Here is a 27,337-nt window from a genome sequence, read left to right on the forward strand (position 1 = left end):
CAGTGGGCCATGCCAGCCACCCACAGGGGCCAGGACAGGGGGCACAGGCTCCCCTCCACCTCCTGGAGGCCCAGCCCTGCCGACCTGGCTGTGAGATGGTGATGAGATGGAACTGGGGTGGGGATGAGGGCTGCAGGCTGAGATTGGGGTTCGGGGGCGAAGGCTGGAATAAAGATGCCCAGATCTGGGGCTGCCTGCCTGCACACGCAGGGGTAGTGAGTGGCAACAGCGAGTTGAGCTGTAGTGTTAGGCTGGCACGTGCCTGGCGGGTCAGTCAAAGGAGATGAGCTGGGCTTCACTGCCCTGGGCTGGGGGCCCCTGAGTGGGCGGCTGCTGGGCCACAGGGGGCGGCTGCTGGGGCCCCCCAGTGGGTGCCATCTGTAGGGTTAGGGGGAAGACAGCCGGTCAGCCTCCTTCACTGGCCTCATTGGGAAGGAAACCCTCAAAGCCGCCCAGGCCACCTAAAAGAGTGACCGATTCCTCCCTCCAGTGGGGCCTGTCACGTTTCCCACACAGGCGGGGTCTCCAGGTCTCATGCGTTGGACTTCTGTGGCCTCTGGAGGCTCCAAGTACACAGTTTTTAGTGTCGACAGGCATACACACATGTGGACACCTGTCTGGGGTGCGTGCACTCCCACATCAGCCGGCCAGAGGCCCTTCCGGCCCCGCGGCTGGTGCTCAGAGGAGGGGGACCCATGCTAGGTTACCTGCTGGTACACCGGCTGTTGCCCCGAGAGATAGGGCTGCTGGGGGGGCAGAGGCGTGTCCTGACTGGGGAGGGTGGTCATGAGGTTCTAGGAGGGAAAAAGTGACACTGAATAGTGGGGAGCCAACACAGGGGTACAGGTGGAAGGCAGCCTCTCAAGCTGGGTCCGCCCCATGGCTGGCTGGCCTGCCCTGCACTCCAGGAACCTCAGTGGTCTCACCTGCATGCTGTAGGGCTGGTAACCCACAGACACGGACTGGCCCCCCATGTAGCCCATGGTCCCGGGCTGTGGTGGCTGCGGCATAGCTGGGAGGCTCTGTGGAGCCTGGGAGGCGGCGCCCTGCAGGAGGAGGGGAGGTGAGCAGAGGTGCGGCCTGGGTGGCCATGGCTATCAGGACTAGTAAGGGAGCTGCTCACCTGGTAGCCCTGCGTCGGGGTGGGCTGATAGGACGAGTAGGCTGGACTGGCAGTGGGTCCAGGCTGGCCTGGGGGTGCAGCCTGTCCACTCGCAGCCCCTGATGGATACATGTAGGCGCTCACCATGTTGGGATCTGTGGAAAAGGACAGAAAGATGGGGATAGGGACCAGAGAACAGAAGGCCACAGGGGACTCACTCCTGGGAACCACAATGCCGCCCTCCAGGGTCGGGGGTTCCCGCAGACCCCAGAACGAGGGTGCCTGGTCAAATGAGGTTCCAGTGCTGGAGCGCGGGGGGCGGTGCATTCAGGAGTGTGACCATCCAGACGGGCTGGGGCACCTGTCCTTGTGACCACACACCTGCCTGCACCTCTCCAGGCTTCCTGGAAAAAATGGCTCTGGTTCTTGGGCTGAGAAACCACCAGAGAAGCTGAAGGGAGTGTTGGCACAGCCCCGGGGGACTAGCTCACCGGAACAAGGTGATGTGCTAACCCTGGGGCCACACAGACAGAAACGTGACCGCGCACAGCGTGTGCGTGTGTGTGGCTGCCTGTGCACTCACACGTACATACACCTTTGAACAGATACAGGGTAAGATTCTCACATTTGGGGATGCTTAAGAATGCTATTATTCTTCTAGCCTAATTATGAATCTGTAAGTTTGTTCAAGTGAAGTACAAGTATGGTGAGGCCCGTCTGCCCGGCCCCCCTACCTGCTCCGGTGACAGGCATGCTGGGGTAGGGGCCGCTGGCCTGGGCGGGCTGGTTCATGTACACCGTGTGCATGGGGGAACCTTCCACAGAGCTGGCTGGGCTGAAGGTGCCCGGGAAGCTGGTGGGGCCTGAGGGCTGGTACAGCACACCCCCGGCTGCAGGCATGGCCTGGAGCTGAGGAAAGAGCGAGTGGCTGTCAGCACCAGCCTTGACAGGGCCCGCAGGAGTGAGCTGGGGTGGAGACCAGGGTGGGCACATGGCAGGGGTGAGAGCAGGGGAGGGGTACACAGTGGGGGCGGAGGAGGGACAAAAGGTGGTACTGGGGTGTATGTTAGGGGATGGGCAGGGGGAGGGGATGTACAACGGATAGGGGCAAAAGGAAGAGGCGCATGGGGGCCAGAGTTAGGTGGAGGGGTGCCCAGAGGTCACAGGAGTGCATGGCAGGGGGCCAGCAGTCACGTGCCTGGGCATAGGGCAACGGGAAGGCTGGCATCTGGGCACGCATCTGCACCGTCTGCTTCTGCTGCTCCAGGCGCAGCTGCCGCTCCTTCTCCTGCTCCTGCAGCCGCTGGATGGCCAGCTGCCGCTGTACCTCCAGGTACTCCTGGGGTGCAGGGTGTGTGGTCAGTGAGGCTAACCACCACTGGGTGCTGTCTGCTCAGGGGGAGCAGTGCCACACTGGGCCTGCCCCAGCCCCAAGAACAGTGCTGCCATGGTAGGCTGTACCCAGAACCCGGCCACTCCTAGTCCCCGTGGGCCGTGTCTCCCCAGAGCCTGAGAGCTGTGTCTGCGCCAGCCGCCCACAGAGCAGTGCCATCTCCACGGGCCCCCATGCCCAGGGAGTAGTGCCTCTGTCCCCCACTCCCCCGAGGACAGCGAAGGGCGCAGAGCAGTCGTCACACCTGCTTCTTCTGACGCATGATCTCCAGCTTGTGGGCCAGCTGGATCTGGCGCTGGCGCTCGGCCTCCTCAGCTGCCCGGCGTAGCTTCTCCCGATGCTCCTCGCGCAGGGCACTCAGGGCCCCCCGGGCATCTCGGATCTGGGCCAGCTTGTCCTGCAGGCCCTCGTAGTACACTGTGGGGAGAGGTGGGCATGTCAGAGCTACGAGGTGGGCGGAGAAGGGGAAGCCAGCCCTGCTTCTTGCAGGGCCTCTGTGCTGGGCACATCTGGCTCCCCGGGCTGCACCCCGGGACACGGGGGCCACGCACAGCGGCGCTCGTCCAGCTGGTTGAGCAGCTCCAGAAGCTGGGGGTGCATGCCGTTGATGGCCTGGAAGAGCGAGAGCACGGCCGAGTCGTTGGTGATGCTGCGGCCACGCATGTGGTTGCTCTTGACGCGGTTCACGAAGGTGGTGACGGCGTTCTGCAGGCCCTTCAGGAACTGCTCGTGGTTCTCCTCGGACTCCCCGTTCTGGTAGTGCTGCCGAGAGAGGGGCACCACTGAGGGCTGGGGCGCCAGCTGCACCGAGTGCCCATGTGAGGGGTGAGGCAGCGTGCCCACGGGCGGAGCCAGCAGTCACGGCCAGCCGCCCTCTCGGCCTCTGCCCCGGTCAGCACTCTGGGCCAGGGGCTGCGCCCGACTCTGCTGCCAAAGCACAGAAACCACGAGCCGTGGGCTGTGGGCCCCCCGACGTGAGCTCTACACCTGTGGACGCAGGCTCCCCCTCCTGGCATGTGGGGCCCCGTGTTCTGTTCTCTCAGGTGAGGAGTGGCCACAGCTTACCTCACTAAAGGGCCCCCCAGAAGGTGCTCCTGGTTGAGGATCTGTCTCTGGCAGGGGCGTCTGGAAGAGAGAGGTCAGGGGCTCAGTGCCCTGGCCGCAGCGCTGGGGTGGGTCAGAGGGCACTGGCGGGCGCAGCCTCACCTCCACGGCACCGGCGGGGGCTGCGTGCCCGTCCCTGGGCAGGGAGGCCGGCTCGGTCAGGGGAGCGGGCGCTGAGGGGGTGGGGCTCTTGCGTCCCTCCTCCTGCTTCTTCTCCCAGTAGTTGCGGTTGAGGTACCGGGCAAGCTGTAGGGTGTGGGGAGGTCAGGTCACTTCTCGGCAGGGACAGGAACGGAATGTGTCCCCCTCGGGTGGGCCTTACCTCGGGGTCAATGTCCTCAGCCAGAGGTGCTGACGAATTCTGGGGAGAAAGAGTTTTTGAGAAGTCACATCCCCAGAAGGTGCTGAGAGCAGCAGCTTGCCGGGGCCTAGGCCCAGGCCCTTGTAATCCCTGGATAGCAACCCAGGCAGGACCAGGCGCTGAGGGCAGCGTGCAGTCCCCAAGCGCGGCCACCTGCTGACCTCCAGCCTGTCTCTACACTACGGGGGTTCCACAGCAAGCTGGCCCCACCCTTGGCACTGGCCACACAACATGACATTCACTGGTTGGGTGTCTGTGTCTCTCCCTCCAATTAGGAGGTGATTCCAGATTTCTGAAGGGGTCCAGATCCTGGAGGGGCCCCAGTGGGGTGTACACCCCAGGGTCCAGCAGCCCCACTGTCTACCTAGCTGGCTGCAGCAGGGGTTGGCCCTCACCTCCTACCCTTGGGGCCTGTAACCCTGCAGGTGAGAATGGAGGAGCCGAGGGTAAACATCAGGATGAGTAGGGTGAGAGGCACCCCATGGGATAGTGTGTGGGGTGCTTGTGGCCTGGTCTGCCTGCACCCCAAAGCACTGCAGAGCTTGTTCTTTACAAAGGCTTGGAAGCAGGTTTGTCATTGACCCCATCCAGGATTGAGTTGAACCCCACAATTGTTCACAGAGGCACCCTTACCCCACCTGTCCTTTTAGGACACGTAAGACTGCCTGCCTCAACTGTGTTGTGGGGATGGGATCTTACCACAGGCGAGGAGTACAGGCTGCTGGCAGGGGGTGCAGAGGAAGAGACGGGCGTGGGCTCCGCTTTGGGGTACGCGGTGTATGTGGATTTCTGTCTCTGCAACAAAGCATGACAAGTGGCAGGATGAGGCTGTGTGCCACACACCTGCACCCTCAGGACCCAGCGAGCTGGGCTTACCATCCGCTCCTTCTCCTCGGCCTCAGACTGTGACAGCGCCAGGGCCAGCTGCAGCTCCTCTTCCTCCTGCAGGGCCGTCTCATCCCTCTTAGGGGGCAGCTGTGACACACAGGCCAGGTGAGTGGCCCTGGGAGATGCCAGGCAGTGCCCTGGGCAGGAGGGTGGCTGGGGAGGGGCTGTACCTGCGACTGCTGGGACAGGGGACTGGTCAGGTACTCCGGCGGCAGCTCGGCAGTGGACGTGGACTTCCCCTCTGCTTTCCTGGAGGTGGCACTGGATGTCAGAGGCGAGCCCCGCCCCCAGGTTCCTCCTTGTCCACCCAGGGCAAGGGCATGACAGCCCAGGTCACACACACAGGGTTTCAGAAAAAGGCAGGTGGGCACCGTCCGGCTCTTGGAACCCTAGCTCTGCTCTACTACAACTGGCCATGTGACCGCACACAGGCCGCTGGGCCACCTGACCACCTCTGTGCAGCAGACCCTCCGTCATGCTCCCGCATGCTTTAGGAGCGTGGCTGACTCTACGGGTCTGTGCCCACCAGGACCTCCACATGCTGGTCTGGTATCTCCTCTGACACAGGTGAACATTTCCTGGATTGGGGTTTGAGGCCCTTTCTTCCTGGGTAGGGTATCCTGGAGCCTTCCCAGGGTAAGGGAAGCATGGAAAAAGTGTCCAAAACCAAGATGAACGCGGCCCGTGTTGTCACTCTCCACAGGTTGCCTGGGCTTCCGGAAGGAGATGCGGCCTTGAGGATGAAGCGGACCCTTTGTCGCACCCAATCTCCACCTGTTCAGGTTCTCAGCCTCCCTAACACGGCTCTTAAAAGCATTTGGAAGAAACCACAGGTCACACCAGGCCACTGTTTGTTCACAATAGTGCCGCAGTGAAAAAGGAAAAAAAGCCAAACGCACACACACGCACAGCGTTTGCTGTAAGCATGACGTTCACCGGGTGCTGTTGGCACCGCACCTGTCTGCACCTGTCCTAGGGCTGGGGTGCTGATCAGGACCCCCAGCACCGAGCTGCCCTTCACCACAGTTCTGGGTAGTGAGGAGCCTCAGGACAGGGGGGCTCTGGACCACAGTCCAGAATGTCACGCAGCATGGGGGAGGCTCACTTGTTCAGCTGCTCGTAGCAAGGCTCGCACACGCGGACCTCCTTCTCGATGCCGAACTTGGGGATGGTGGAGTAGCGGGAGGAGCACTTCCCGCAGAAGATCTGCCCGCACGCCCGGCAGTGGTGCTGTAGGGGCCAAGCGGAGACCTGGTCAGAGACCTGGCTGGCGTGTGGGGTCACAGCAGGGGCCAGCTCTGCACTGAAACCTCCCAGGAGCACCAAGACCAAGCAGTTGCAGAGAAAGGGACCCGTGAAGTAAAACACTCCTGATGTTTAAAGCAAGTAAATATGACAAGTGAGGGTGGGTGCAAAGGAAGAAAAATGTGCAACCGTGGACGAAATGAAAGAAAGATTTAAAAAAATAAAGCGAGTGTGTCACTTGTGTGGGTTATGTGTGGACACAGGACAGGAATGTATATGCACACATGAACGTGCACTCTGCTCACGTCAGTCTGTGTGTGTCATCTCAGCGTGACACACACAGACGCCATGTGAGTTTGCTCTGCCCGAGAGGAAAGGCAGGTGGTTCCTGAAGCCAGAGTGCAGGCTCGTGGGGGGAAACCCCCCCCCCCCAGCTACCGAGCTCAATGGGAAGGCGGGGTGCGTGTCAGCACAGCAGGACCCCGAGCCTTCTGCCTGGAAGCCAGGCCACCCCAGAGCCTTGCCAGCCAAGGACACTCCGCTGCGAGGGTGGGCACCTACCCTGCCCGGCTGACGGGAGGGTGCTAGCATGTGGCAGACGGCTGGTGCTCACAGGACCCAACCACCCCACGCTGGGCACGGCCCACCCCTCACCTTCCGCGTCACCACGCTGAACTGCACGCGGCACCGATGGCACTCCTCAGCGTCCACCCAGTCTGGAGCCTGGGAGCCGGGGGGTGGGGGGTCAGCACAGGGAAGGGAGTGGCTGCCCGATCCCACCTTGGCCTGTGCTTGGGGAATCCTGGGACTAGCTCTCCAGGGAGGGGCCCGGTGAGGCAGAAGGTGGCCCTCTGCAGAGGACTCTCAGAGCCCTAGTTCAGACCCATTCCCACGCCTCCTCAGTCTGCAGACAGTTGAGGGGCTTCTTCAGAAACACTGGACCCTGGTCTCCCCCCAGGTTCCCAAATGAGCCCACACCACCGTGGACACCCTCCAGCAGCCTGGAACACCACTAAGCCCTGGCCCCAGTCTACCCACCCACCCTGACACTCACCCTCTCTGCGGCAAACATTGCATCACTCTCCTTGAACTCTGGGAAGACGTGTCCTGGAGGAAGCAGACAGCTGTTACCCCACAGTGCCACTGGCCTGGGGCGTGCTGGCAGTTGGCCTTGGTCTCCTTATTTCCTGCAGAACCTCTGAGAGTCACTACTTTCCCAGGTGGGCAACAAGAGGACACTCAAAGCCCTGGGTGGGGCCAGTTCAAAGAGCATGAGGGGCCTCGCCTTGGGCAGGACAGCAGGCTGGGGGCTGCTGCCTTTAGACCTGGTGTGGGACCTGTCTGCAGCCAGCAGTGGGAGGCTAGACTTGCCAGTGAGCCACCATCCCTGTGCTCCCCAGGCTGTCACTCCTGCCTGAGAACATCACAGCTCCAGGGTCTTACCAGGACTGTGCCCCAGGCACCGGCTCTGGTGACAAATCTGTTTCCAAGGATCCCAAAAAGCAGAGGCATATCTGGAGGCACAGACCCAATGTGGAGCATAACCACAGCTCTCAACCCAGGAAGTCAACACATGCGTCCAGTGTCACAGGCTCTGCCTCTACACTGGAAGCTGGATGCCTTCAGAGGCCAGTCTCTCTCAATGCCCAGCACAGGAATGCACAGGGCAGGGGTACAGGCATAGGTATCCTGGAGACAAGCCCTGCCCTTCCACTCATTCACTAGCTTGCATGCCGGGCGCTAAGCGAGGAACTCAGAACTCCTCTCCACGACAAGCTGACAAGCTGAGGCCGGGCTCCAGGGCCGTCCGCCCTATACCTCTTTGGCAAAAGGCCTTCAGCTCTGTCATGTCCCCAAATTCACTCCCTCCAGGTCTGACCTCCTACCTAAAGACATCCTTTGGCCTTGTCCTGGCATATGACCTGTCAGCCCTCACCTGCCCCAAAAGGAACACAAGAGCCAGAAAGGTGGGAGCCTGTCTAAGGGTCCCTCGCCCTCATTGGTCATTCAGCAGGGCATCCCATCGAATACTTAGGGCTTTGCCCAAACCACAGCACCCCGGTCTTGCCTAGAAAAGGGCTTCTGGCTAGAGTGCGTGCCAGGGCCCAGACTTCCTCTTCAGCCCACTCCAACTCACCCTCCACCTTCATGATCTGGTAGGTGTCCTGCACCACCTTGTACTTGGGCTCGTTCCGGAAAGCGTGCGCCCAGGCCTGGATCAGATAGAGGATCTTGTTCCGCACGTTGACCTCCACCTGCCTCTGTGGATGAAGAGAGCATAAACTCTGCGAGGACTTGGGAGCCACAGGGGTCATGAGGAACACTGAGCAAGATGCCTAGAGCCTGTCTCTCCAGTCTACAGTACTGCCAGTGACCACCACAGGGACTGCCACCGCTCTCTATTCTCTCTCCAGCTCAGCCTCGTCCCTGTCCCCCACCGGGTGCCCAGGCAGTGCCTCAGGAGGGCATGGTCACCATGGCAGGGCCCACCTTCAACAGCTCCTTCAGCTCCTCCATCGTCTGCTTGTTGGCCACCTCATCATGTACAGTCTGACCACAGTTCTTCACAACTGACTCCATGACCTGCAAAGCAGGTGCAGGGTCAGGCTCTCCGACTCCCCCGCTGGCGGGAATCTGCTCTATGCCCCCCCCCATTGGCACTGGGGACCCGGGATCTGGTCACCTCAAGGGCATACAGGGCCACATGTGGGTTCTTGTCGTTGACCTTCTTCTTGATCGCACTTACGGCATACTTAGCCCTGAAAGCAAAGTGGAAGAGTGGAAAGAAACAGGAAATGCCTTAGTAACTGAGACCACAAAAACCAATCTGCTCACAGGGACTGCAAACCACACAGACCTGACCACACAACACAAGTTACGTGGAGAAAACCCCTAACACCCTGAGAACTCAACATGCAGCAGGAGCTGAGAGCTAATCAGGGCTCAGGGCCCACCAAGGAGGACAGAAGGCAGGGTACCACGCTCTAACAAGTGTGTCCCTTACGGCCACATGCCCCCTGCACTACTCACTATATTCCCGCCTGGGAAGCGCACCCCCCCACTCACTGTGTGTCCCCGCTGAGTGCTGCCCCTTCAGCGCAGCCCCCCACTCACTGTGTGTCCCCCTGGCGGATCAGGTCACAGATCTGCAGGATGGATTCCCAGTCGGTCTCTAGCAGCAGCTGGCTTGTTGCCTTGTCTGGGGAAGAAGCGTGTCCACTGAGGGGTCTGGTCTACGCGTCCCCACACTGAGATCAACATCAGAGAGGGGAACCCCTCACCAGTGTAAACGTTCCAACCAGATGGAGATCATGAAAAAGGCTCCTGGGACACAGTGACTGGGCGTGGGAGGCCCAGTAGAGCCTGTGGGTGCTCTCTGCAGGCCAGGCGCTGTTCCCCTGACCCCCTACAGACAGGCCCCACAACCAGGAGCTCCGTCTGTGCTCCTGGAAGGTGCAGGCGCTGCTGGCCAAGCCCACTGCCCATTACAGCGGCGGAGACTGAGCCTGCACTCCTCTCAATGAGGGGCTTGGCCGCATCTCACCAGTGCAGCCACCCTGCCAGGCTGCCACACAGCTGGGCGGTCACCCCACAGAGTGGTCACCCTGAAGAGCGGTCACCCCACTGGGCGGCTATACAACCATGTGTTCAGCTTGCTGGGTGGTCATACAGCTGGGTGGTCACCCCTCCAGGCAGTACATCAGAGTGATAGATCACCTCAATGGGCGGTCATAATAGTCACCCCACCAGGTGGTCACCCCACAGGGTGGTCACCTCAGTAGGTGGTTTATATGGCCAGGTGGTCACGCCGCCGGGCTGTCATACACCCAGGCAGTCACCCCGTCAGACAGTCACCCCCTGGGTGAGGCTGGAGACCCCTGAGAGCGCAGCCCCGCGGCCTGCCTGGCCCCTCAGCAGGAGCTCCCGCACCCCCTTGGGAAGCCCTGCAGGACCCTCCCGGCCATCTCGGAGCAGGGTGAAGGGCTGACTACCGCCCGCTCTAACCACTGTCCATCCTCAACCAGAGTGCAGGGGTCCCAGGCAGGCACTCCCGGCTCAGGAGCCCTGCAGGAGATGGTCAGAGTTGGGGTCAGGGTTAGGGTTGGGGTCAGGAGCCCCGCGGGAGCCGGTTGGGGTCAGGAAGGGTTAGGGTCGGGGTAAGAGTCAAGGCAGGGTTAGGGTTGGGGTCAGGGTTAGGGCTGGGGTCAGGGTCTCCAGGAGCCCCTGGGAGCTGGTCGGGGTTGGAGGCAGAGTTAGGGTTGAGGTCGAGGTTGGTGGTCGGGGTCAGGAGCCCCGCGGGAGCCGGATGGGGTCAGGGTCAGGGTTAGGGTTAGGGTTGGGGTTAGGGTCAGGAGCCCCGCGGGAGCCGGTCGGGGTTGGGGTCAGGGCCGGGGTCGGGGTCAGGAGCCCCGCGGGAGCCGGTCGGGGTTGGGGTCAGGGCCGGGGTCGGGGTCAGGAGCCCCGCGGGAGCCGGTCGGGCCTGGACTGGAGCCTAGGGCCGTGGCACCGGCCTGAGTCACCGGCTCGTGACTCAGGGCTTCTGCCCGCGGTGCCAGGCACGGGCGGCGGGGCCCGGCGCCGACAAACTACCCGGATCGAAGGCTCGAACACCGCGCGCGGCTTGTCACGCGTCCTCCCCGCGGCCCCTCGCGCACACGGCGCCGGGACCGAGCACCCCGAGCGAGTGCGGATCTGGTGGCCGCGCTCGGAGGCCCGGGGATGGGGAGCGCGGCTGCCGCCTCGGGACCCGCCTCTCGCTCGTCTCCCGACGGGAACGCGGACCCTCCCGGGGGCCAGCGCGGTGCGCGGACCGGGCGGGCGGTGGGTCAGGCCATCTGACTGCGGCCGGGAGTGCGGCGCGGGGAGAGGGCGCCCGGCGCGCAGGGCAGGGACACGGTACCTAAGAGACGCTCGAAGGTGCCGCTGCCGCGCCCCATGACGACCTCGGATCCAGAGCCTCCGCCGCGACGATCCTCCGCAGACTGAGCTCGCCCCTCGGCTTCCGCTTCCGGCAGGCTTGCGTCGCGCACATGCGCAGTCTCCAGGACAACGCGGGGGCGGGAACACAACCGGAAGGTGAGGGCGGGTTTTTTAAATATGTGTGCTGATTGGGTCTGATCTGTAAGGCAGGGGGAGCCTTGAGCCAATGAGGAGTGCTGGGGCGGGGCCTGCCCTATGAGAACGAGGCGGTGGGCGTGCCCTGCGTTGCCACGGCGCCTGGATACTGGTGTCCGCGGGCTGCGGGGACCTCAGGATGCGTCTGCACCTAGGAGCCGCGGTGTCCCGCGTGCGGGGTCCTTGACCGCACGCACAGCTGAGCGCCCCCGACGGGAAGGGTGACCTGGGGGACCCGCCCCCGACGCGGCCCACGGTACGTGCAGCTGTCGCGGGCCGGAGCGCCCTGAGCTGTTGGCTGGGTGGACCTTCCGGGAGGCCAGCGGGTCTGAGTGTCCCAAGAGAAAGGCAGCAGGTGCGTAGCGACTCAACGCTGTATTTGTCCCTCGGGATCACGAGCGCTTACTAATCACACGGCGAGTACCAAGGGGCAACCTTGTCTTTATGTCCGAGGGCAAAGAACTGGGCAGCGTCCCCCAGGACACCCCAGAGATGTGTCTGTCCTCTTCCCCCAAGCAGAGAGCAGAATCGGAATTACCACTGAACTAATAGTGAGCTCTGTTTTGTTCAGGTGTTTATTTTGGTGTTTCCCGCCCCCCCCCCCGCGCCTGATCTCAAAGGCACCCCGAATCCTGGGGTTGCTTCTTGGTGGTGTGTGGGCAGCAAGTGCTTTGCTTGTGACTGGGGATCAGGGGTCTCAGTTACTGTTAGGATGGGCTGTGCAGGCGGCTGAGATGCACAGCAACGCCTAAGCACGGAGCAGAACTTCAGCCTATTGGTTGCTAACAGGTACTGTATCAGTCCACCTTGGTGAAGGGCTTTCTTTCTCTGACCCCTCACCTTTCCCAGCATCAGTCTTTCTGCAAGGACTGGCTTCTCCTGACATGCCAGTGTATGAGCTCAAGTTCATCGGCCTTGCCTCTAAGGATGTCGACCCTGACCCATAGTGACCCCACATACAGCAGATCCAAGGTCCTCCCTGTCCCTTGTGCCCACCCCTCACCAGGTGGCAGGCAGTGTCCCCCCTCTCAGCCAGGCTTACGCCCTTTTGTGTGAACCAGCAGCCCTCAGCATTCTTCCTGGAGCTGGTGGCCATCACCTGGTCTGCACTTGTGCCACGCCTGGTCTGCAGTCAGCCCCCGGCTTAGCAGGGCCACATCCTCGGACTGAGCCCCTTCCCTCCAGCTGTGCACCCCACCACATAACACACCTTTGATCAGAACAGATATTTCCCATGACCTGGGTCACTAATCAGAGTGGAAACTGACCAGACTGGGCACTCCAGCTCACCTTCTGTGGGCTGGCAAATGCACTGTCCTGGGCCAGCCAGTTTGTTTTCCATTTTCCAAGGCATACTTGTTTATAGTTTGCCCTTACAGGTATAGCACTTGTCAGCTTGCTGTACTGGGGTAACACATGTTATTGTGGTACTGGGAGCAATGCCCCCAGTATTTAAAACAACAATGTCATCCACAGTGGACAGATTTCAGCAGAGCTTCTAGATTGAGACAAAGGACTGGCCATCTAGTTCTGAATTACAGGCCTTTAATACTCCATGAAAAACAGCTTAGACAAGCTACACTGTAGTGCTGGTAGATAAGCACTTCAGCTGGAAGGCACAAAGAAATGAGAAACTGCCAGCATCTATTAAATACTGTGACAAGATGGACCGAGGTCAGCAGCACAGTCCGGGCAGCACAGAGATGAGAATCGTGCAGGTTCAAGTGGGTGCCGAGCTGCTAACAACCTTGACCTCCTTTCTCTCAGATAAGAACACCAACAGTCACGGTAGTGTTACATGGAAGGGTCTGGAGCTAAGGTATGTTGGTTGTTGGACATGGTTCACACTGTGACTGTGGTGGGAACTGCGTGGCTTTCAGGATTCGTCAAAACTCACTAACTTAAGACAGCTGTATTTTGGCTATATTTTATACTTCAAAAAAGGTGGAAAAAATATTCCTCAAGCTGGGTCAGCCTTTGAAACAGGGAGCGGCTGGACAGGCCTAGGTCTCCGCAGTCCTGCAGCCAACAGAGGCTGCATCCAGAACTGAAGTGACCAGACTTCCTTCAGTCCAGCCAGGTGGTCACAGCTCCTCCAGAGACACGAAGACACAAGATTCCTGCCGAGTGGCCTGTCTGACCACGAGGTCAGGCTGAGCAGTCTGTCCCCATGTGCCATGGACAGCGGGCATGACGCCTGGCCTTCTAGTCTGGGTGTCAAGGCACCGAGAGGGAAGACAGATGCAAATGGTATGCAGGGCACCGTCGGACCAGGCACTGGAATGCTACAGCCCCGCTCCTGGGCAAGCTAAGCCCCATCGCGTCCTGGAGTCCTCTGTGCGGTCCTGGGGGCTTTCATGTGCAGGATCCACGCTGTAGGCCGTTCGCAGCCACGCCTGCACCTTGCAGTCACAAGTGGACTCCTCCTGGCTTCTCTCCTGCAGACCTAGGTCCCTGCTGCTTTCGCCTTTTCAACTCTCGGTAGGCCTGCACCACGCGCTCTCTCTCCTCCCCCAAAATCCGCTGCCTGGCCAGGGAGGTGCCCAAAGGCTGGGTAGAATGGCCAGGACCCAGAAGCATCTTCAGTATCAGGGTAGACTTGCCCAGCTGAGGAAAAAGAGTAAGGCGGTCATTCAGAGCCCTGTCTGTCCAGTGCTCAGTCCCCATGAGGACACACTCGTGTCCAAAGGCTCTGAACCAGGTCCCACAGCTAAGACTCCCTGAAGAGGCTTCCTGCGCCACCACCACTGCCCACAGCCTCCCTCCTTACCTGTCCTTTGTCCAGGCTCTTCCTGGGCTTGGCTGTGAGCTGTGGGGGCTGCAAAGCAACCTCCCCAAACTTCACTGTGTCTAGGGACAGAAAGGACAGCTGAGGTCTTTGCCCCCTTCTCATCCACTGCCCACTCTCCCTATACTTCAGGACACGGAATGCAGTTTCACTGGCCATGACTCTCGGGCCACACACTGCCCTCATTCACCCCCGACTCCGGCTAATGCTGGAGGGAGAAGATTCATAGCAGCAGGGCTGCACCCAGGTGACCTCCGCCCGGGCCCACTGATACCTCGGAGCAACTCCTGTTCCAGCTGGTCTGCTGCCTTGTCCTCCTTCCTCCGCTGGACCTTAGCCACCCGTCTCTTCTGGAATCTGGGCAAGAAAACCAACACGGTGAAGCCTCTCATCACTCTGGGTAAGAGAGGTGGCAGGTCACCCACAAGGGGAGGGCGGTCCACCCCAGCCGGCTGCTCCCAAGTCGACACACACCCTACGGCTGCCATCAGAGCCTCACTCCTACAGCTTTGCTACCATCTACAGCCCAGGGATATCCAGGTAACAGTGTGGTGATTCGAGGCGGCTCCTAGACCTCTGCAGGTGAAGGCCAGGGAGGCTGCTGCTCAGGACACCAGAGCAAAGCCCCTGACACAAGTGTCCACAGCGCTGCTGCTTAGACACCGAGCATCCTGCAAAGTGTCACAGTCTATGTGCCACTCTTTGTCAAGGATGATTCTGGGAATTTGCAGGGAAGCTCCAAGCTTGGGGTCATATCTAGATTCCATCTCTCTGGGTTCCAGTTACACGAGGAGTTAGGGCAGAAGACTACAGAGCTAACAGCAAACTGTGATGGCCCTGGTGCTGGGAAAATTCAGACAGCTTGTGGCCCAAGGCCCCTGCACCCGTGGGCGCTCTTCCTGAACTGGGGAATGCTAAGGTTGGCTGTTGGCTTGTCCCAAATGTGCCATGAAGGCAAAGTGGTGAGGTGAAATCCCTTGGGAGCAGGCCTGCACCTCATGTTTCCAAAGAGTGTCCAGGAGAGGCCTGGCTGTCAGGACCTTTGCTGCTTCTCCAAAATAAGCAGAGTCGGAACAAGGCCTTCCCTGTTTCGGGCTTCTGCTGGGGAGCTGTGCTGCAGAGGTGAGACCCCCGCTGACTCCACAGAGCAGGAGCTAACAACCCAGGCCTAGAGTTCCTGGGTCATGGGCTGGGCACAGCCCGCCTGACACACACACACACCCCCGCCCCAGGTCCTGACTCACGCCTTCTTGCGCTCCGACTTCTCCCTCCTGGGGGTCTCCTGGGCCTCAGGCTGCCAGGTGGCCTGGTTTTTGCTGAGGAACATCACGTGCTGGGTCTCCTGCTCCATGCGCTGGATGTAGGCCTTGTCCGACTCCCACTTCTTCTGCTTGAACTTGGGGACAGCGATGTCTGGCTCCACCCCCTTGGCCTCCTTTTCCAGTGTCTTTCTGAAGGCCACCTGGGCTAAAGACAAAGGGGGACTTTAGGGGGACTAGAGGGGCAGCAGAGAGCAGTCCTACATGCCCACACCCCAAGACCAAACAACTGCCTCAGCCTCGCTGCCTGACCCAGGTCTTCAGTTCTCTACAAGTGAGCTTTCCATCCTGGCTGAAGGAGGTCTGGGGGCTTAGTGCATGAAATGTTTCCATGCCAACAAAGGGCTGCCAGGTCTGAGTCCACCAGCTGCTCCAACGAAGAAATATGCGCAGTCTCCTATCACAAAACCTGATGGAGGGCAGATGAGCACCCAAGTCGGATCACTCAAAGGGGGCAAGTTTGGTCCCCCTCCCAAATTTCATGAGATTCCACATTGCGTGTGCAGCTCAGTACTCTTGACCATGGCCTGGAAGCACCCAGGCCCCAAGTACAGCAAGCTGCTTCTGCCTCCAACATCTTTGGTTTGGGGCATGTCCTCCAGAACCACAGTGTCTTTGCCTGGAATCCCATCAACCATTTGAGTGGGGCCACGAGCACGAAGCGCAGGCTCGCACATGCTACCTTCCTTCTTCCTCTTCCTGTTACTGATGGGGTTTCTCATCTGCTCTCGGCTCCTCATGATCTCCCGCAGTCGGAAAGGGATCTCCTGCTCATCCTGGTTCTTGGGCTTGCAATTCACTTTCTTCTTCTCTTCGCTAGGGAGGAGAGTACTAGTGAGACCGACAGAGACAAGAACACGCAGAAGCAGCAAAGGACTCCTGGCCAGCCTGGCTGCTGCGGTGCACAGGGCCCAGAAAGCTTTCCCGCCAACCTAACCCAAAGAACCCCCAGGACCGCCGAAGACAGTGTCTTCCATAGCGCTGGGAGCAAAGACCCAGCAAATGAATGTGCCAGATACAAGATTGCTGACTCGCCCCTCCTTTCACTCAGCCACTAATAAGGGGCGTCCTCCAAGGGCGGGGCGCAGACCGGAGGAGACTAAGCGAGATCTGGGGAGGGTTAGAGGGGGGGATCGGAAGATCGGAGGGTAAGTCCCGGGCACCGGCACGCCTCATCTACCTGTGCTGCCCTGGTCGCGGGGCTGGACGCTGCTTCCCTCGCATTTCCTGCTGCCGCTGCCGCTGCCGCTGCCGCTCAGAAACCCCGGGTCCAGGCGGTGCCGCCGCTCGGCCTTTGGGTCTCCCCATCCCACGCGCTTTCTAAAGCCAAGTGACTTCCGCCCTCGGGTCGGGGTCCCGCCCACAATCGCACTTCCGCTTCCTGCGCTCAGTTCCACGCTGGTTGGAGCTCGCAGCTCCCTGCTGGGTCAGGATTGGCCAGAGCAGCCGCCACTCACGGCTTGGGGGCGTGCCGGAGATGCTGCTGCGGAGCGTGGCCGGGGGCTCCAGGGTGGCTGTCACTGGGGCCCACGGTTCGGCAAGTATCGGGCTGGCCCCCGGGGTGCCGCCACAGCTTGAGCAGGGTCCACAGCAGGGGCGTCAGCGCGGCCGGCTGGTCGGTGGGGTCCTGGTCTCTGGGCTTCCATCGCCCCTTCCCCAACCCCGCAAGGCTGCTCCCAGAGCGCAAGGCGCAGAAGGGCCCCCACTCCAGCGCACCCCGGGCGAGAGTCGGGGAGAAAGATGTGACAGTACGCTGACTTCAGGAGGCCAGCATCGCAGGCCGCAAGGGCCAGTTCTCCTCTGCCTACAGCTGAGTCAGAATCGCAGGCTTGATTGCGTTTGCTTTTTTTCAGTTGGAGAGGAAAGGTGGGGGTCTGGGCAGAAGTTAACCGGTTTCACATTCCTTACCGCCACACCAGCTGGGGCTGCAGGTCTCGGGCCTTCCCGAGTCATGTCACACAACCCACTCAGCACCCTAGACTCTGTGCAGGTGGGAAACTGAACCTAAACCCTTTAGCTCAGTGCGCGCCTGCGGGGTGGAGAGCTGCCGCCCCTTTCCCCGGGTTTCAGGTTCATAGCTGATAGAGACAGGCAGGCCTCTTCTTTCCCCCCCCCACACCCCGCAGAGGCTGGTGAGTGTACCCCACTGACCATTGTTAGCAGTCCAGCGTTTAATTACGGCACCATCAGGGCTCCTAGAGCGAAGTCTGTGCCTGAGGTCACACAGGGGACTGGAGCTCACAGAGCCACCTGTCACGGGGGAACCTCAGTTTTCCCCGTGCTGAGCCAGCAGTGCCTCTGAGCTGCGTCCTCGGAGTAACCAGCCCGTTTGCATCCATAGGGGACACACTGGCTCTGCAGAGGGGGCTGGTGCCTGGGGCTCCCAAGAGGCGGCCGCAGCAGTGACCTCCACGGGCACCTTGTGCACTCTGGCCGGAGAGCGTTTGGGAAGGACCACGAGGGAGGCGCCGATGACACTGTGCAGCACAAGTCCTCCCTGCCCAGTGGGGGCTCGCCCGAGGGCCCCTACCCGCCCCCGCCTGACCTCCAGCCTCCCACGAACTGCTGCATGAGCGGCTGCCCCAACTGCGTGTGGGTGGAGTACGCGGACGCGCTGCTGCAGCACTACCAAGACGGCGGGGCGCGGGCAATGGCCGCCCTGGACACACACGTGACCGACGAGAACCTCAAGGCCTTCATCAAGATGGAGATCCAGCTGCGCATGCGCCAGGGCGGCTGACCCTGCAGACCCCTCGCTGGAGCCGGGCCTGTGTCCACCCAGGGCCAGCACCTGCTCAAGCCCCGTTTCTAGGCCTGCTGGGTTGGATGGGAGTAGGAGGAATTATTTATTGACTTTAGCTGGGAATAAATGCATTCCCTGTGAGATTAAACAAGTGGTTGTGGGCTGTTTTCTGGGTACCAGGGCAGGTTAAAACTTCTGGTCAAAGGACCCGGTGCAGGCCCGACCCTGCACTCACTGATGCTTCTTGTTGTTAAGCACGGTCAGGTACTGCCAGGCATAGTCAAGCAAGGTCAGGTACTGTCAGGCATGGTCAAGTACTGCCAGGTACTCTCGGGTACCTTCAGGCACTCTGAGGCACTGTCAGGTACCATCGAGTGAGAGCAGCTCACCTTCCTGAGTTTTCAGGAGCACTAAATCTGCAAGGCAGGAGACTACCAAACTAGCTGGCAGATTCAAACCACCTGTCTTTGGGTTAAGTGTGCACTTCCTCAGCACTAGGCCAAAGTTCTCCCTAGCATAGAGAAATTCAGAGAGTAGTCCTTGTGGCCAGTTTTTCTTCTGAAAATACCTGTTCAACATAATAGAAGATGTCTCCCAGTGAAACTTCATTGCACCTGATGCGTACCCAAAAAAACGCGAGCCAGCCAGGATTCACTTCGTTCCCGGCCAGTCAGCAGGGAGCCAGAGGTTACAGGTACTTATGGTCACTTGTGGTTGCTGTGAGGCTGAACACTGTGACACGGATGTGTCAAATGCATTAATGGTTGGCTACACAATGCGGACAGAGAGTGGGGTGGAGCTCCCCGATTAAAACAAGCGTGGAAGGAGGAGTGGCATCCACTTCCATAATAGCTTGCCTCGGGAAACCCTATGAACCTGGAGAGATGATGAAAGGCACCCACGTGTAGAGGACTCTCCTTCATGGGGTCGCTATGAGTCACCTGCGACTCGACGGCACTTAACAACAATCCACTGGACAGGAGCCCATGATGGGCAGTATCTGAGGCAAAAATGGGAACATCACCTTGTGTATCTGCTAGCTTAAGGGTTTCAGAGTTCTAAGGGAACAAATGGTGCCAGCTGACATAGAACTGTAGAATGCTGCAAGATACCTCAAGGGTAAATTCCATCAGAAATAGCAGCACACCTGCCTAACCCGAATGGTGGCAGCAAAGCGGGGTAAGTGGGGACGTGAAGGCCACAGCTTGGCTTCAGCTGCCCCCTTGCTGGGAGCCGTTGCACCACACAGTGGGGGCAGGACCTGAGTGCTGTGCAGGGGAACCCCAGGACAAAAGGAATTGGGGCGTGAGGCTGTGTCCTCCAAGCTTGGTGGGAAAACGGGACTTTGCACGAGATAAATAACAGAGGCCACATACTGATCATGCGGTTTAATGTGCTAGTATTTGGATTTAAAAAAAAAAACCATTTGGGGGAAAAAACAACTCTAAAGGAAGAGGGGGCACAGCTAAATCCTCATGTTGGCATCCCCGAGCCAGCAGGAGGACGCAGCCCCCACTGAGAACCTGTTAATGAACTGACCACTCCTTGCTGGGCTCTGCTCCCTCCCTCAAGCCCTAGAACCTGAACATGGCACCTCAGGCAGGTACCTGGCAGCCCATAGGAAAGAGCTCCTGAAGCACAAGGCCATGAGCACACAGCTCCTGTGTCTGCGAAATCAAGACACCCTCCTGTCCTCGTGAGACACACCGTTACAGAGTCAGCTCTGGGGCTTGTGAGGCTAGGTCTCTGAGCTGTGCTGTAAAAGGCCTGCCCCCAGCAGTGAAGGCGAGCCGAGATGGTGCCCTAAAGGATGGTGGCAGGAAGAGCCCCCCAGCTGTTCATCCTCCTCTCCTTGCTGGTCTCTTCGGGCATCACTCCAAGGCCAGGTATCCACAGCCCCTGTATTTCAGTGCCTGTTTACCTGCCACTGCAGCTCAGCAAAAGACCATCTTCCTGGGCTCTCATAGTTCATTCTGTCCTTATAGGAGCCAACCTTGGAGCACTGCAGTGTCCCCTTCAGGCCCTGTCACTGCCTCACTTGGCCATCAACTGCTGGATCTGTGCGTGTCCTGTAGCCAGCGAAGCACCCCGGCCACACCTGTGCCTTCCCGGGCACTGACTTCCACCGTGTTGATGTTCTGCCTGGCACAGGCGATGATGTCCGAAAGCCTTACTAACGACTTCATCTCCTCCACGCTCATGTAACAGGGCAGGTCGCTGGGGTTAAAGAAGTGCCCGTCAGACTGGCCCCCTGCCCCAGACCCATCCAAGAGGGCCAGCCAAAACTCATCTGTAAAGAGGTGCCTACTGGTGAAGCTCGGCTCACCCTGTGGTAGCCCGCCCCCTAAGCTCCCAGATTCTCACATTTTATTGAAGATTATCAGGACTGACACTTCTGCGAGTTGTTCTGCAGACAGGAGCCCCAGGAGGTGCGCACAGGATGCTGAGAGCTGGGTGGGGTCAGAAGCGTCCACCATGAACTGGGGAGAATTGAGAGGTCAGGAGTAGCCCCAGCACAGACCCCCAGGTGGGTAGTAGAAGACAAGAGTCAAGAGGTCAGGTACACCCAGGGACCTAGAACTGCTTCTGGAATAAGAAGATACTTGCCAAGGGTATTGGGAACTGGCAAAGGCAGAAGACAGGGAAACTATGGCAGACATGGTGTCCCATGTCTGTCTTTCCTCCACTTGTGGAGTCTAAAATGTGAGGCTTGGGTCTTGTCAGGATGGGGCCAAGCAGAGGGCTATCATGCGGCTATCATGCGTGAACACACAGAGCCAGGGGACAAGGCAGGTGTGGGACAGTCACCGCCTTCACAAGCATTCATAATACCTGCACAAGCAACTTCTTGTGTGGGGCTCCATTTCCCTGCCTGGCACAGCCATCAGAACCCAACCCTGCCCTGGGCAAAGCGAGGCCCTGGGCTAGCCAAAGCTGGAATGAGCTCAGCTCCCCCAGGGAATTCTGGGGTGAGGACTCACCAGGAGAGTGTGGCAGTTTCCATAGTAACTGGGCCAGATGGGGCCCATGCAGCCCCCAAGCTCTCTGATGGTGATGACCTTCTTCTGTATCATGATATCAGTGAGGTTGGTGCCCACCTACAGGCAAAGCAGGCACAGCAATTTAAGGGTTCCAAAGGGAAGCCACAGTGGCACCTTTGGGACCTGTTCTGACTTGATGGCGATGAGCCTGAGTTGAAGGAGGATCCACAAGGGCCACCCCTCTTGAGCAAAGACTTGAGAAACCATGTGAAACAGATCAGTTGACAGTCCAGAATTCCAAAGGTCAAACAGAAGGAGAAGGCAGAATCAAACACTGGCTGACAGAAAAAAATGGATAAAGGTGGCCGGCAAAGAACAGAAGTCAGCCACCCACAGGGTCCTGCCACCATACATGGCCATCGTGGACAATGCCAGCAGTGAGCCTGTATGCGGAGCACAAGAGGCAACTTCATAGATTTCCCAGTGAGAGACGGACAAACTGTAGACATGACTGGAGTGGAGCAAGGGGAAAGGAAAATGATCAGATCCAAGGGGGGTAAACAGGGATGCGGTCAAGAGTCCCAGGGGTCTTGGAGATTACAGAGCAGAGAGAACCTGGATCCAGAGCCAGGACAGCTCACCAGCAGCAGTCCCTGCTCGCTGGGGTAGGAGCTGCATGAGGATCACCAAGTAGCTGCCTTATACCTTGGCTGGGCCCGGAGCCTGACTGCTGGCGTCAGCTGGGGGGAAGTGCCAACTCTCAGGACCACCCTCTTCTTCACTGTTGGCTGGCCTACCTCTATGACCCTGGCTCTCCTCCTCGGTGGACTCAGGCCAATCTGTCACCCTACCTGCCCATGTAAGGGACAGAGGGCAGAGCCCTCCTTCTCTCCTTTGTCACCACACCCCTATGCCCCCGTCCTGACAAACCCTGGGGATTGTGTTCCCATGCACCCACTGCACCTCTGCTCACAAACCCAGCAGATCAAGAACCACCCAATAGACAGCCTGAGGTGAGGACACACCAGCGTCACCCAATGTGCTTCAGAGGCTGAAGATGAGGAGCCTGTGGCTTTGAACCATGAGCTCAGCCTGTGAGTGGGCACTGTAACTTCCTGAGGACTAGGCCACCAGAGCGCTGCAGATCCTGCTGCAGTTTGTGTTTCTTTATGTCTAAGGTGTGTCTCTTGCAGGCACTGTATTTCTAGAGTATGTTTTTATCCACACTGACATGTCCTCTTAGCGATGCATTTAAACTTTCCATACACTGTGATGACTGATAGGGATGGATTTACAGCTGTCATTTTGTTTTGTTAGGTGTGGGTGTGTGTGGGTCCATGATGTTCATGAGTTCTTTGTTTCAGTAAATTTTCTGTGTGGAGTTACTTTTTTTATTGGAGTTCCAATTCCCTTATTACAGATTTTGTGTTCACATAGTCTCAGTCTCTTGTTTTTGTTTTTTTGGGGGTTGGTTTGTTTTGTTTTTAGGTATTACTAGCTCTTTGCTTACTCTTAAATTCACCTTTATCTTTCCGAGTTTAGAAGTCTGTTATTTCTTGATGGCACCTTGTGTATCGGAGTCCTAGATCAGCCCCCTTTGTTTTTGCCACTTGACATCTCTGGTTCTGTTTTCAGTTTTGTAGCTTTATGTTATCATCGAGAATGCTCATTTGGTGGACAGTGTTTAGTGGAGCTCTCCGATCAAAACAAGCTTGGAAGCAGGACTAGCGTCCACTTCCATAAGTGTGCCTCCAGAAATCCTATGACCCTGGGGAAAGGTTGAAAGTCACACAAGTGCTAAGGACTTTTATTCACAGGGTCGCTATCAGTCGCCTATGACTCCTCCGCACTTAGTAACAACAAGAAGATTGCAACAGTCATTGGTGCTATTATGTGTCGAGTAGTCTGAGATTCTTGGACTCACAGCAACCCTAGAACGACACTGCTCTATCCTGTGCCAATCTCAGTGTCTCCGACACATCTATCCCCATTTCCCCAGTCACTGAACCAGGGTCTTCCTCTTCTGTGCTGACCCTTCACCCTCCCAAGCATGATGTCCTTCTCCAAGGACTGATCCCTCCTTGCAACATGCTCAGAGTTATGTCAGACGAAGCTTCAGACTCTGGGCCTCCAAGGAGCAGCCTGGTTTGACCCTCTCCAGGATGAACCCATTTGTTCTCCTAGCAGTCCAGGGTATATTCAATACTCCAGCACCACAGCTCAAAGGCATCAATTCTCTTTCTATCCTCCCTAGTCACTGTCCAGGTGACTGATTGCGAAGACCACGGCCTGGACCAGACGCACCGAACGAAATGGAAGAAAAGATGCAAAACCTGCTGGCGAGTCTGCAGCGGAAGTGAGCACTTCCAGGAGACAGAAGCCCAAGGGGGCGCAGATGCCCCGCAATGCGCGCAGGCGGTGGAGTGACCACGGACGGGGGCAAAGAGCCCCAGCAGGAAGTGAGCATGGAAGTCATGGCCATTTCCTGAAACACACTTCCTACTCCAGTACAAGCTGCGGGCACACCGACAGAAGAAATCGGAGCGCTCGCTTAAAAACCAAGTCCCCCAAAGCAAGAGCGCGCGGGTCTGTGGGCTTCGCGGAATCCTATCACCCACTCCACTCGGCCCCTTCCAGAAAGCAGGGGGACCCCAAGCCCCGACTCCACCTACGAGGCCGGCACAGCGCGCGCAAGCAGGAAGTCACAGGCCGGTAACCCCCAGGAGCATAGAGACGCCCCGCAAAGTACACTCAACGGGGCGGCGACCAGCACGTGCCGGTCGCGCGGGACTCGCGCTAAGGCTGCCGGGAACGGCCGCCTATATATATAACTGAGCGCGGGAACAAGCGAGGGTCGGCCCACCCAGGGACGGCGCTGCCCACAACCCGCCGGCCGCCCCGAAGGTCCGCCCGCCCCGAAGGCCCGCCCGCCCCGAAGGCCCGCCCGCCCCGAAGGTCCGCCCTCCCCGAAGGTCCGCCCCCCCGAAGGTCCGCCCCCCCGAAGGTCCGCCCTCCCCGAAGGTCCGCCCTCTCCGAAGGAAGGTCCGCCTTCCCTCCCGGAAGGTCCCTCCAGCTAACAGCTCAGGGCGCTCCGGCCCGCGACAGCTGCACGTACCGTGGGCCGCGTCGGGGGCGGGTCCCCCAGGTCACCCTTCCCGTCGGGGGCGCTCAGCTGTGCGTGCGGTCAAGGACCCCGCACAACTGAAAGCGGGACCCCGCGCCCCGCCGCCTCCCACCCCCCACCCCACCGGCGCGGAAGGATATTCTGCAGTCGCTTCACCAGCAGCGTCTTCCCGACGCCCGCGGCTCCCAACAGGAGACACATCCGGGTCCGCCGGCGCCATAGCCCGGCGCCGTGGCAACACAGGGCACGCCCACCGCCTCGTTCTCATTGGACAGGCCCCGCCCCAACACTCCTCATTGGCTCAAGGCGCCCCCTGCCTTGCGGGTCAGACCCAATCAGCACACAGTGTTTCTCTAGGGTAAAGATTCCCCTTCCTAGGGCAACTCTTGCGCAATATGTGTCCCCTGACTGCTGGAAAGAAGTGTATAGATTGTGGATAAAGGTAAGATGAAGTCGTTGATAGTCTCAGTCTTTCCTCTGTCTATCGTGATGTTGCCTATAGATGCAGTGGCGAGGATTTTTGTTTTCTTGGCGTTGAGATGAAATCCATAATGAAGGCTGCAGTGTTTAATCTTCTGCAACAAGAGCTTCAAGCAAAGTTGTGTCATCCACATAATGATGGTTATTGATAAATCTTCCTCCAATCCTGATGCCATATTCTTCAGAGAGTTCAGCTCTCCAAATAGTTTGCTCAGCATATAGATAAAATAGATATGCAGACTATGTAATGTTCACTTGCTCTGTTCGCACAATAGCCTCCTGGTCTAGGTATAAGTTTTGCGCCAGTGTAATTAAGTGTTCTGGATTTCCATTCTTCTCAATGTTAGCCGTAATTTGTTATTCATACAGTCAAATTCCTTTGTGTAGTCAATAAAACATAAATAGACATAGTATTCTTTGCTTTCAGCCAGAAAGTATCGACTTCAGCAGTGATACCCCTGATGCCACAGCCTCTTGTAAATCCAACTTGAACATATAGCAGGTCCCTGTCTGTCTACTGTTGTGGTCGTTTTAAATGGTTTTCAGCAATATTTTGCTTGCATGTGATATTACTGATAAAGGTTCGATGATTTCCTCATTCTGTTGGCTCAGCTTTCTTGGGAATGTGAAGAAACAAAGATCTCTTCCAGTCAGTCAACCAGGCAACTTGGTACAAACAGGACATCAGGAGTTGTATTGCACTGGGAAAATCTGTAGTTAGGGATGCCTCCAAATTATTGAGGAGCAATGAAGTCACTTTGAGCACTAAGGTGCTCCTGATTCAGGCCATGGTCTTTTCAGTCACTTGATATGCATCTGAAATCTGGACAATTAATAAGGATGCAGAAGAAAAATTGATGCCTTTGAGCTGTGAGATTGGACAAGAGTACATGGACCGCCAAAGGGAAAAAGCCATGTCTTGGAGAGAGTGCAGCCAGAGCACTCCTTGGAGTCAAAGATGATGAGGCTTTGTCTCACATATTTTCCACAAGTTCCTAGGAGAGGTTATTCTTGGAGAAGGACGTCATGTTAGAAAGGTGAAGGAACAGCAAAGGAGAGGAAGACCATCATCCGGGAGATTGACAACAGTGACTGCAGCAATGGTCTTAAGTGTGTCAGAGATTGTGAGGATGGCACGGGACAGGACAGGACTTATATCTATTGTACACAGAGTCTCTCTGAGCTGTACTCAACTCAGAGGCACCTAATAACAACAATGCAGTCCCAGCAGGCAAGTTCACATGCACATTTCCATGGGCTGTGTCTCAAGGGGTCTAACTCTGTTACCTCTGTCAGATGTTCAAAGTGGGTCCTATCAAGCTCCTGAGTGTTATATTCTACTCCTTCCCTTTAATAGATTTTTGGTAAAGATTTTTGTTTGCTTCATCTTGAGATGTAATTCATATTGAAGGCTGTAGTCTTTGATCTTCTGCACCATACATTTCAAGTGCTCCTTGCTTTCAGCATACAAAATTTGTTGTCTGCATAACAGAGGACGTGGATGAGTCTTCCTACAATTCTAATGTCACCTTCTTCACAGAATCCAGCTTCTCAAATGATTTGAACAGTATCCAGAATGAGTAAGTATGGAGAGAAGCTACAGCCCTGAAGGACATGTTTCTTGATTTGAAACCATGCAAAGTTCCCTTGCTCTGTCTTGACACAGCTGCTTGGTCTCACATTAGCATAACTAAACTTTCTGAAACTCCCATTCTTCTAAATGTTAGTCATAGTTTGTTATGATCCATGCAGTAAAATTTGTCTACATTAATATCGGTATATGCTGAAAATACAGCTGCATATATGGCTGAGCCATCAGGGGGCAATGCTGTGTAAGATTCTCAGTCATAAGTAAGCACCCTGAGGGGACGAGTTACTGATTCTGGGGCCTGGGAACCCTACTCCTGGAGAACATCAAGGTCAATAAACACAGCATAGTCTAAAGACATTGTTCCACATCTCACTTTGGTAAGCAGCAACTGGGGTCTTAAAATCTTGTGTGTTGCCATCCAAGGCACAGCTATCCCTGTTCAGAACAAAGAAGGAGGAAAAGTAAAGATGTGTAGCAACAATTAGCAGCGGAAGAAAGGACCGCGTGAAACTCGACCTTCATAACCCTGAGACCAGAAGAAATGACTGGCTACTATTGCTGACCACTCCAAAACGGATCAGACTAGGAGATCTGTAAAGGGGGGGAAATCATGCAACAAAACTAGAAAATATGAAAAAGGCCAAGCTTCCTGTTCTGACAGAAACTAGTACAGTGAAGATTCTGACCCTTGGTCATGTGCATTATTGTTATGTGCTGTCGAGTCACTGCGACTCATAGCGACCCTGTGTACAACAGCCCTAAACTCTGCTCTGTCCTGTGCCAATCGCACTGCCTCTGACACACCCATCCCGATTACCCCAGTCACTGAGTCAATCCACCTCATAGGGGGCCGTCCCCTCCTGCACTGTCCCTCCACCCTACCAAGCATGATGTCCTCCAAGGACCAATCCTCCTTACAACATGTCCAAAGTTTGTTAGACGGAGCCTCAGAATCCTTGCCTCCAAGGAGCAGCCTGGTTTGACCCTTTCTAGGATGACTCTGTTTGTTTTCCTAGCAGTCCATGGTACCCTCAATACTCTTCTCCATCACCACAGCTCAGAGGCATCAATTCTCCTTTTATCCTCCTTAGTCATTGTCCAGC

General features: G+C 57.7%; 4 protein-coding genes across 4 annotated transcripts; 1 reads left to right on the top strand and 3 right to left on the bottom strand.

The window, feature by feature from the left end:
• Window positions 1–270: 270 nt before the first annotated feature.
• Window positions 271–11,030, bottom strand: HGS (hepatocyte growth factor-regulated tyrosine kinase substrate). The gene is made up of 22 exons (XM_006886148.1): window positions 10,994–11,030; window positions 9,208–9,292; window positions 8,777–8,852; window positions 8,584–8,676; window positions 8,231–8,354; window positions 7,148–7,200; window positions 6,748–6,816; window positions 5,954–6,078; window positions 5,019–5,097; window positions 4,837–4,935; window positions 4,660–4,755; window positions 3,922–3,960; window positions 3,702–3,845; window positions 3,561–3,620; window positions 3,047–3,284; window positions 2,740–2,912; window positions 2,301–2,441; window positions 1,837–2,011; window positions 1,124–1,257; window positions 927–1,046; window positions 708–794; window positions 271–378 (listed from the first exon to the last, which is right to left on the bottom strand). Exons 1-22 carry the CDS (start codon window positions 11,028–11,030, stop codon window positions 271–273), a joined length of 2,355 nt encoding a protein of 784 aa, XP_006886210.1.
• Window positions 11,031–13,617: 2,587 nt separating this feature from the next.
• On the bottom strand, window positions 13,618–16,623 carry CCDC137 (coiled-coil domain containing 137). The gene is made up of 6 exons (XM_006886318.1): window positions 16,496–16,623; window positions 15,998–16,131; window positions 15,241–15,463; window positions 14,271–14,353; window positions 13,979–14,058; window positions 13,618–13,815 (listed from the first exon to the last, which is right to left on the bottom strand). Exons 1-6 carry the CDS (start codon window positions 16,621–16,623, stop codon window positions 13,618–13,620), a joined length of 846 nt encoding a protein of 281 aa, XP_006886380.1.
• A 643-nt stretch (window positions 16,624–17,266) lies between these two features.
• OXLD1 (oxidoreductase-like domain containing 1) lies at window positions 17,267–18,055 on the top strand. Its single transcript, XM_006886319.1, has 2 exons — window positions 17,267–17,305; window positions 17,657–18,055. Exons 1-2 carry the CDS (start codon window positions 17,267–17,269, stop codon window positions 18,053–18,055), a joined length of 438 nt encoding a protein of 145 aa, XP_006886381.1.
• A 2,048-nt stretch (window positions 18,056–20,103) lies between these two features.
• LOC102855743 (ADP-ribosylation factor-like protein 16-like) lies at window positions 20,104–24,364 on the bottom strand. The gene is made up of 5 exons (XM_006886149.1): window positions 24,304–24,364; window positions 24,155–24,213; window positions 21,040–21,156; window positions 20,423–20,538; window positions 20,104–20,275 (listed from the first exon to the last, which is right to left on the bottom strand). Exons 1-5 carry the CDS (start codon window positions 24,362–24,364, stop codon window positions 20,104–20,106), a joined length of 525 nt encoding a protein of 174 aa, XP_006886211.1.
• Window positions 24,365–27,337: the final 2,973 nt, after the last annotated feature.

Source organism: Elephantulus edwardii, unplaced genomic scaffold (assembly GCF_000299155.1).
Source record: "Elephantulus edwardii isolate Elephantulus edwardi_28Jun2011 unplaced genomic scaffold, EleEdw1.0 scaffold00048, whole genome shotgun sequence".
NCBI classification, from domain to species: domain Eukaryota; kingdom Metazoa; phylum Chordata; class Mammalia; order Macroscelidea; family Macroscelididae; genus Elephantulus; species Elephantulus edwardii.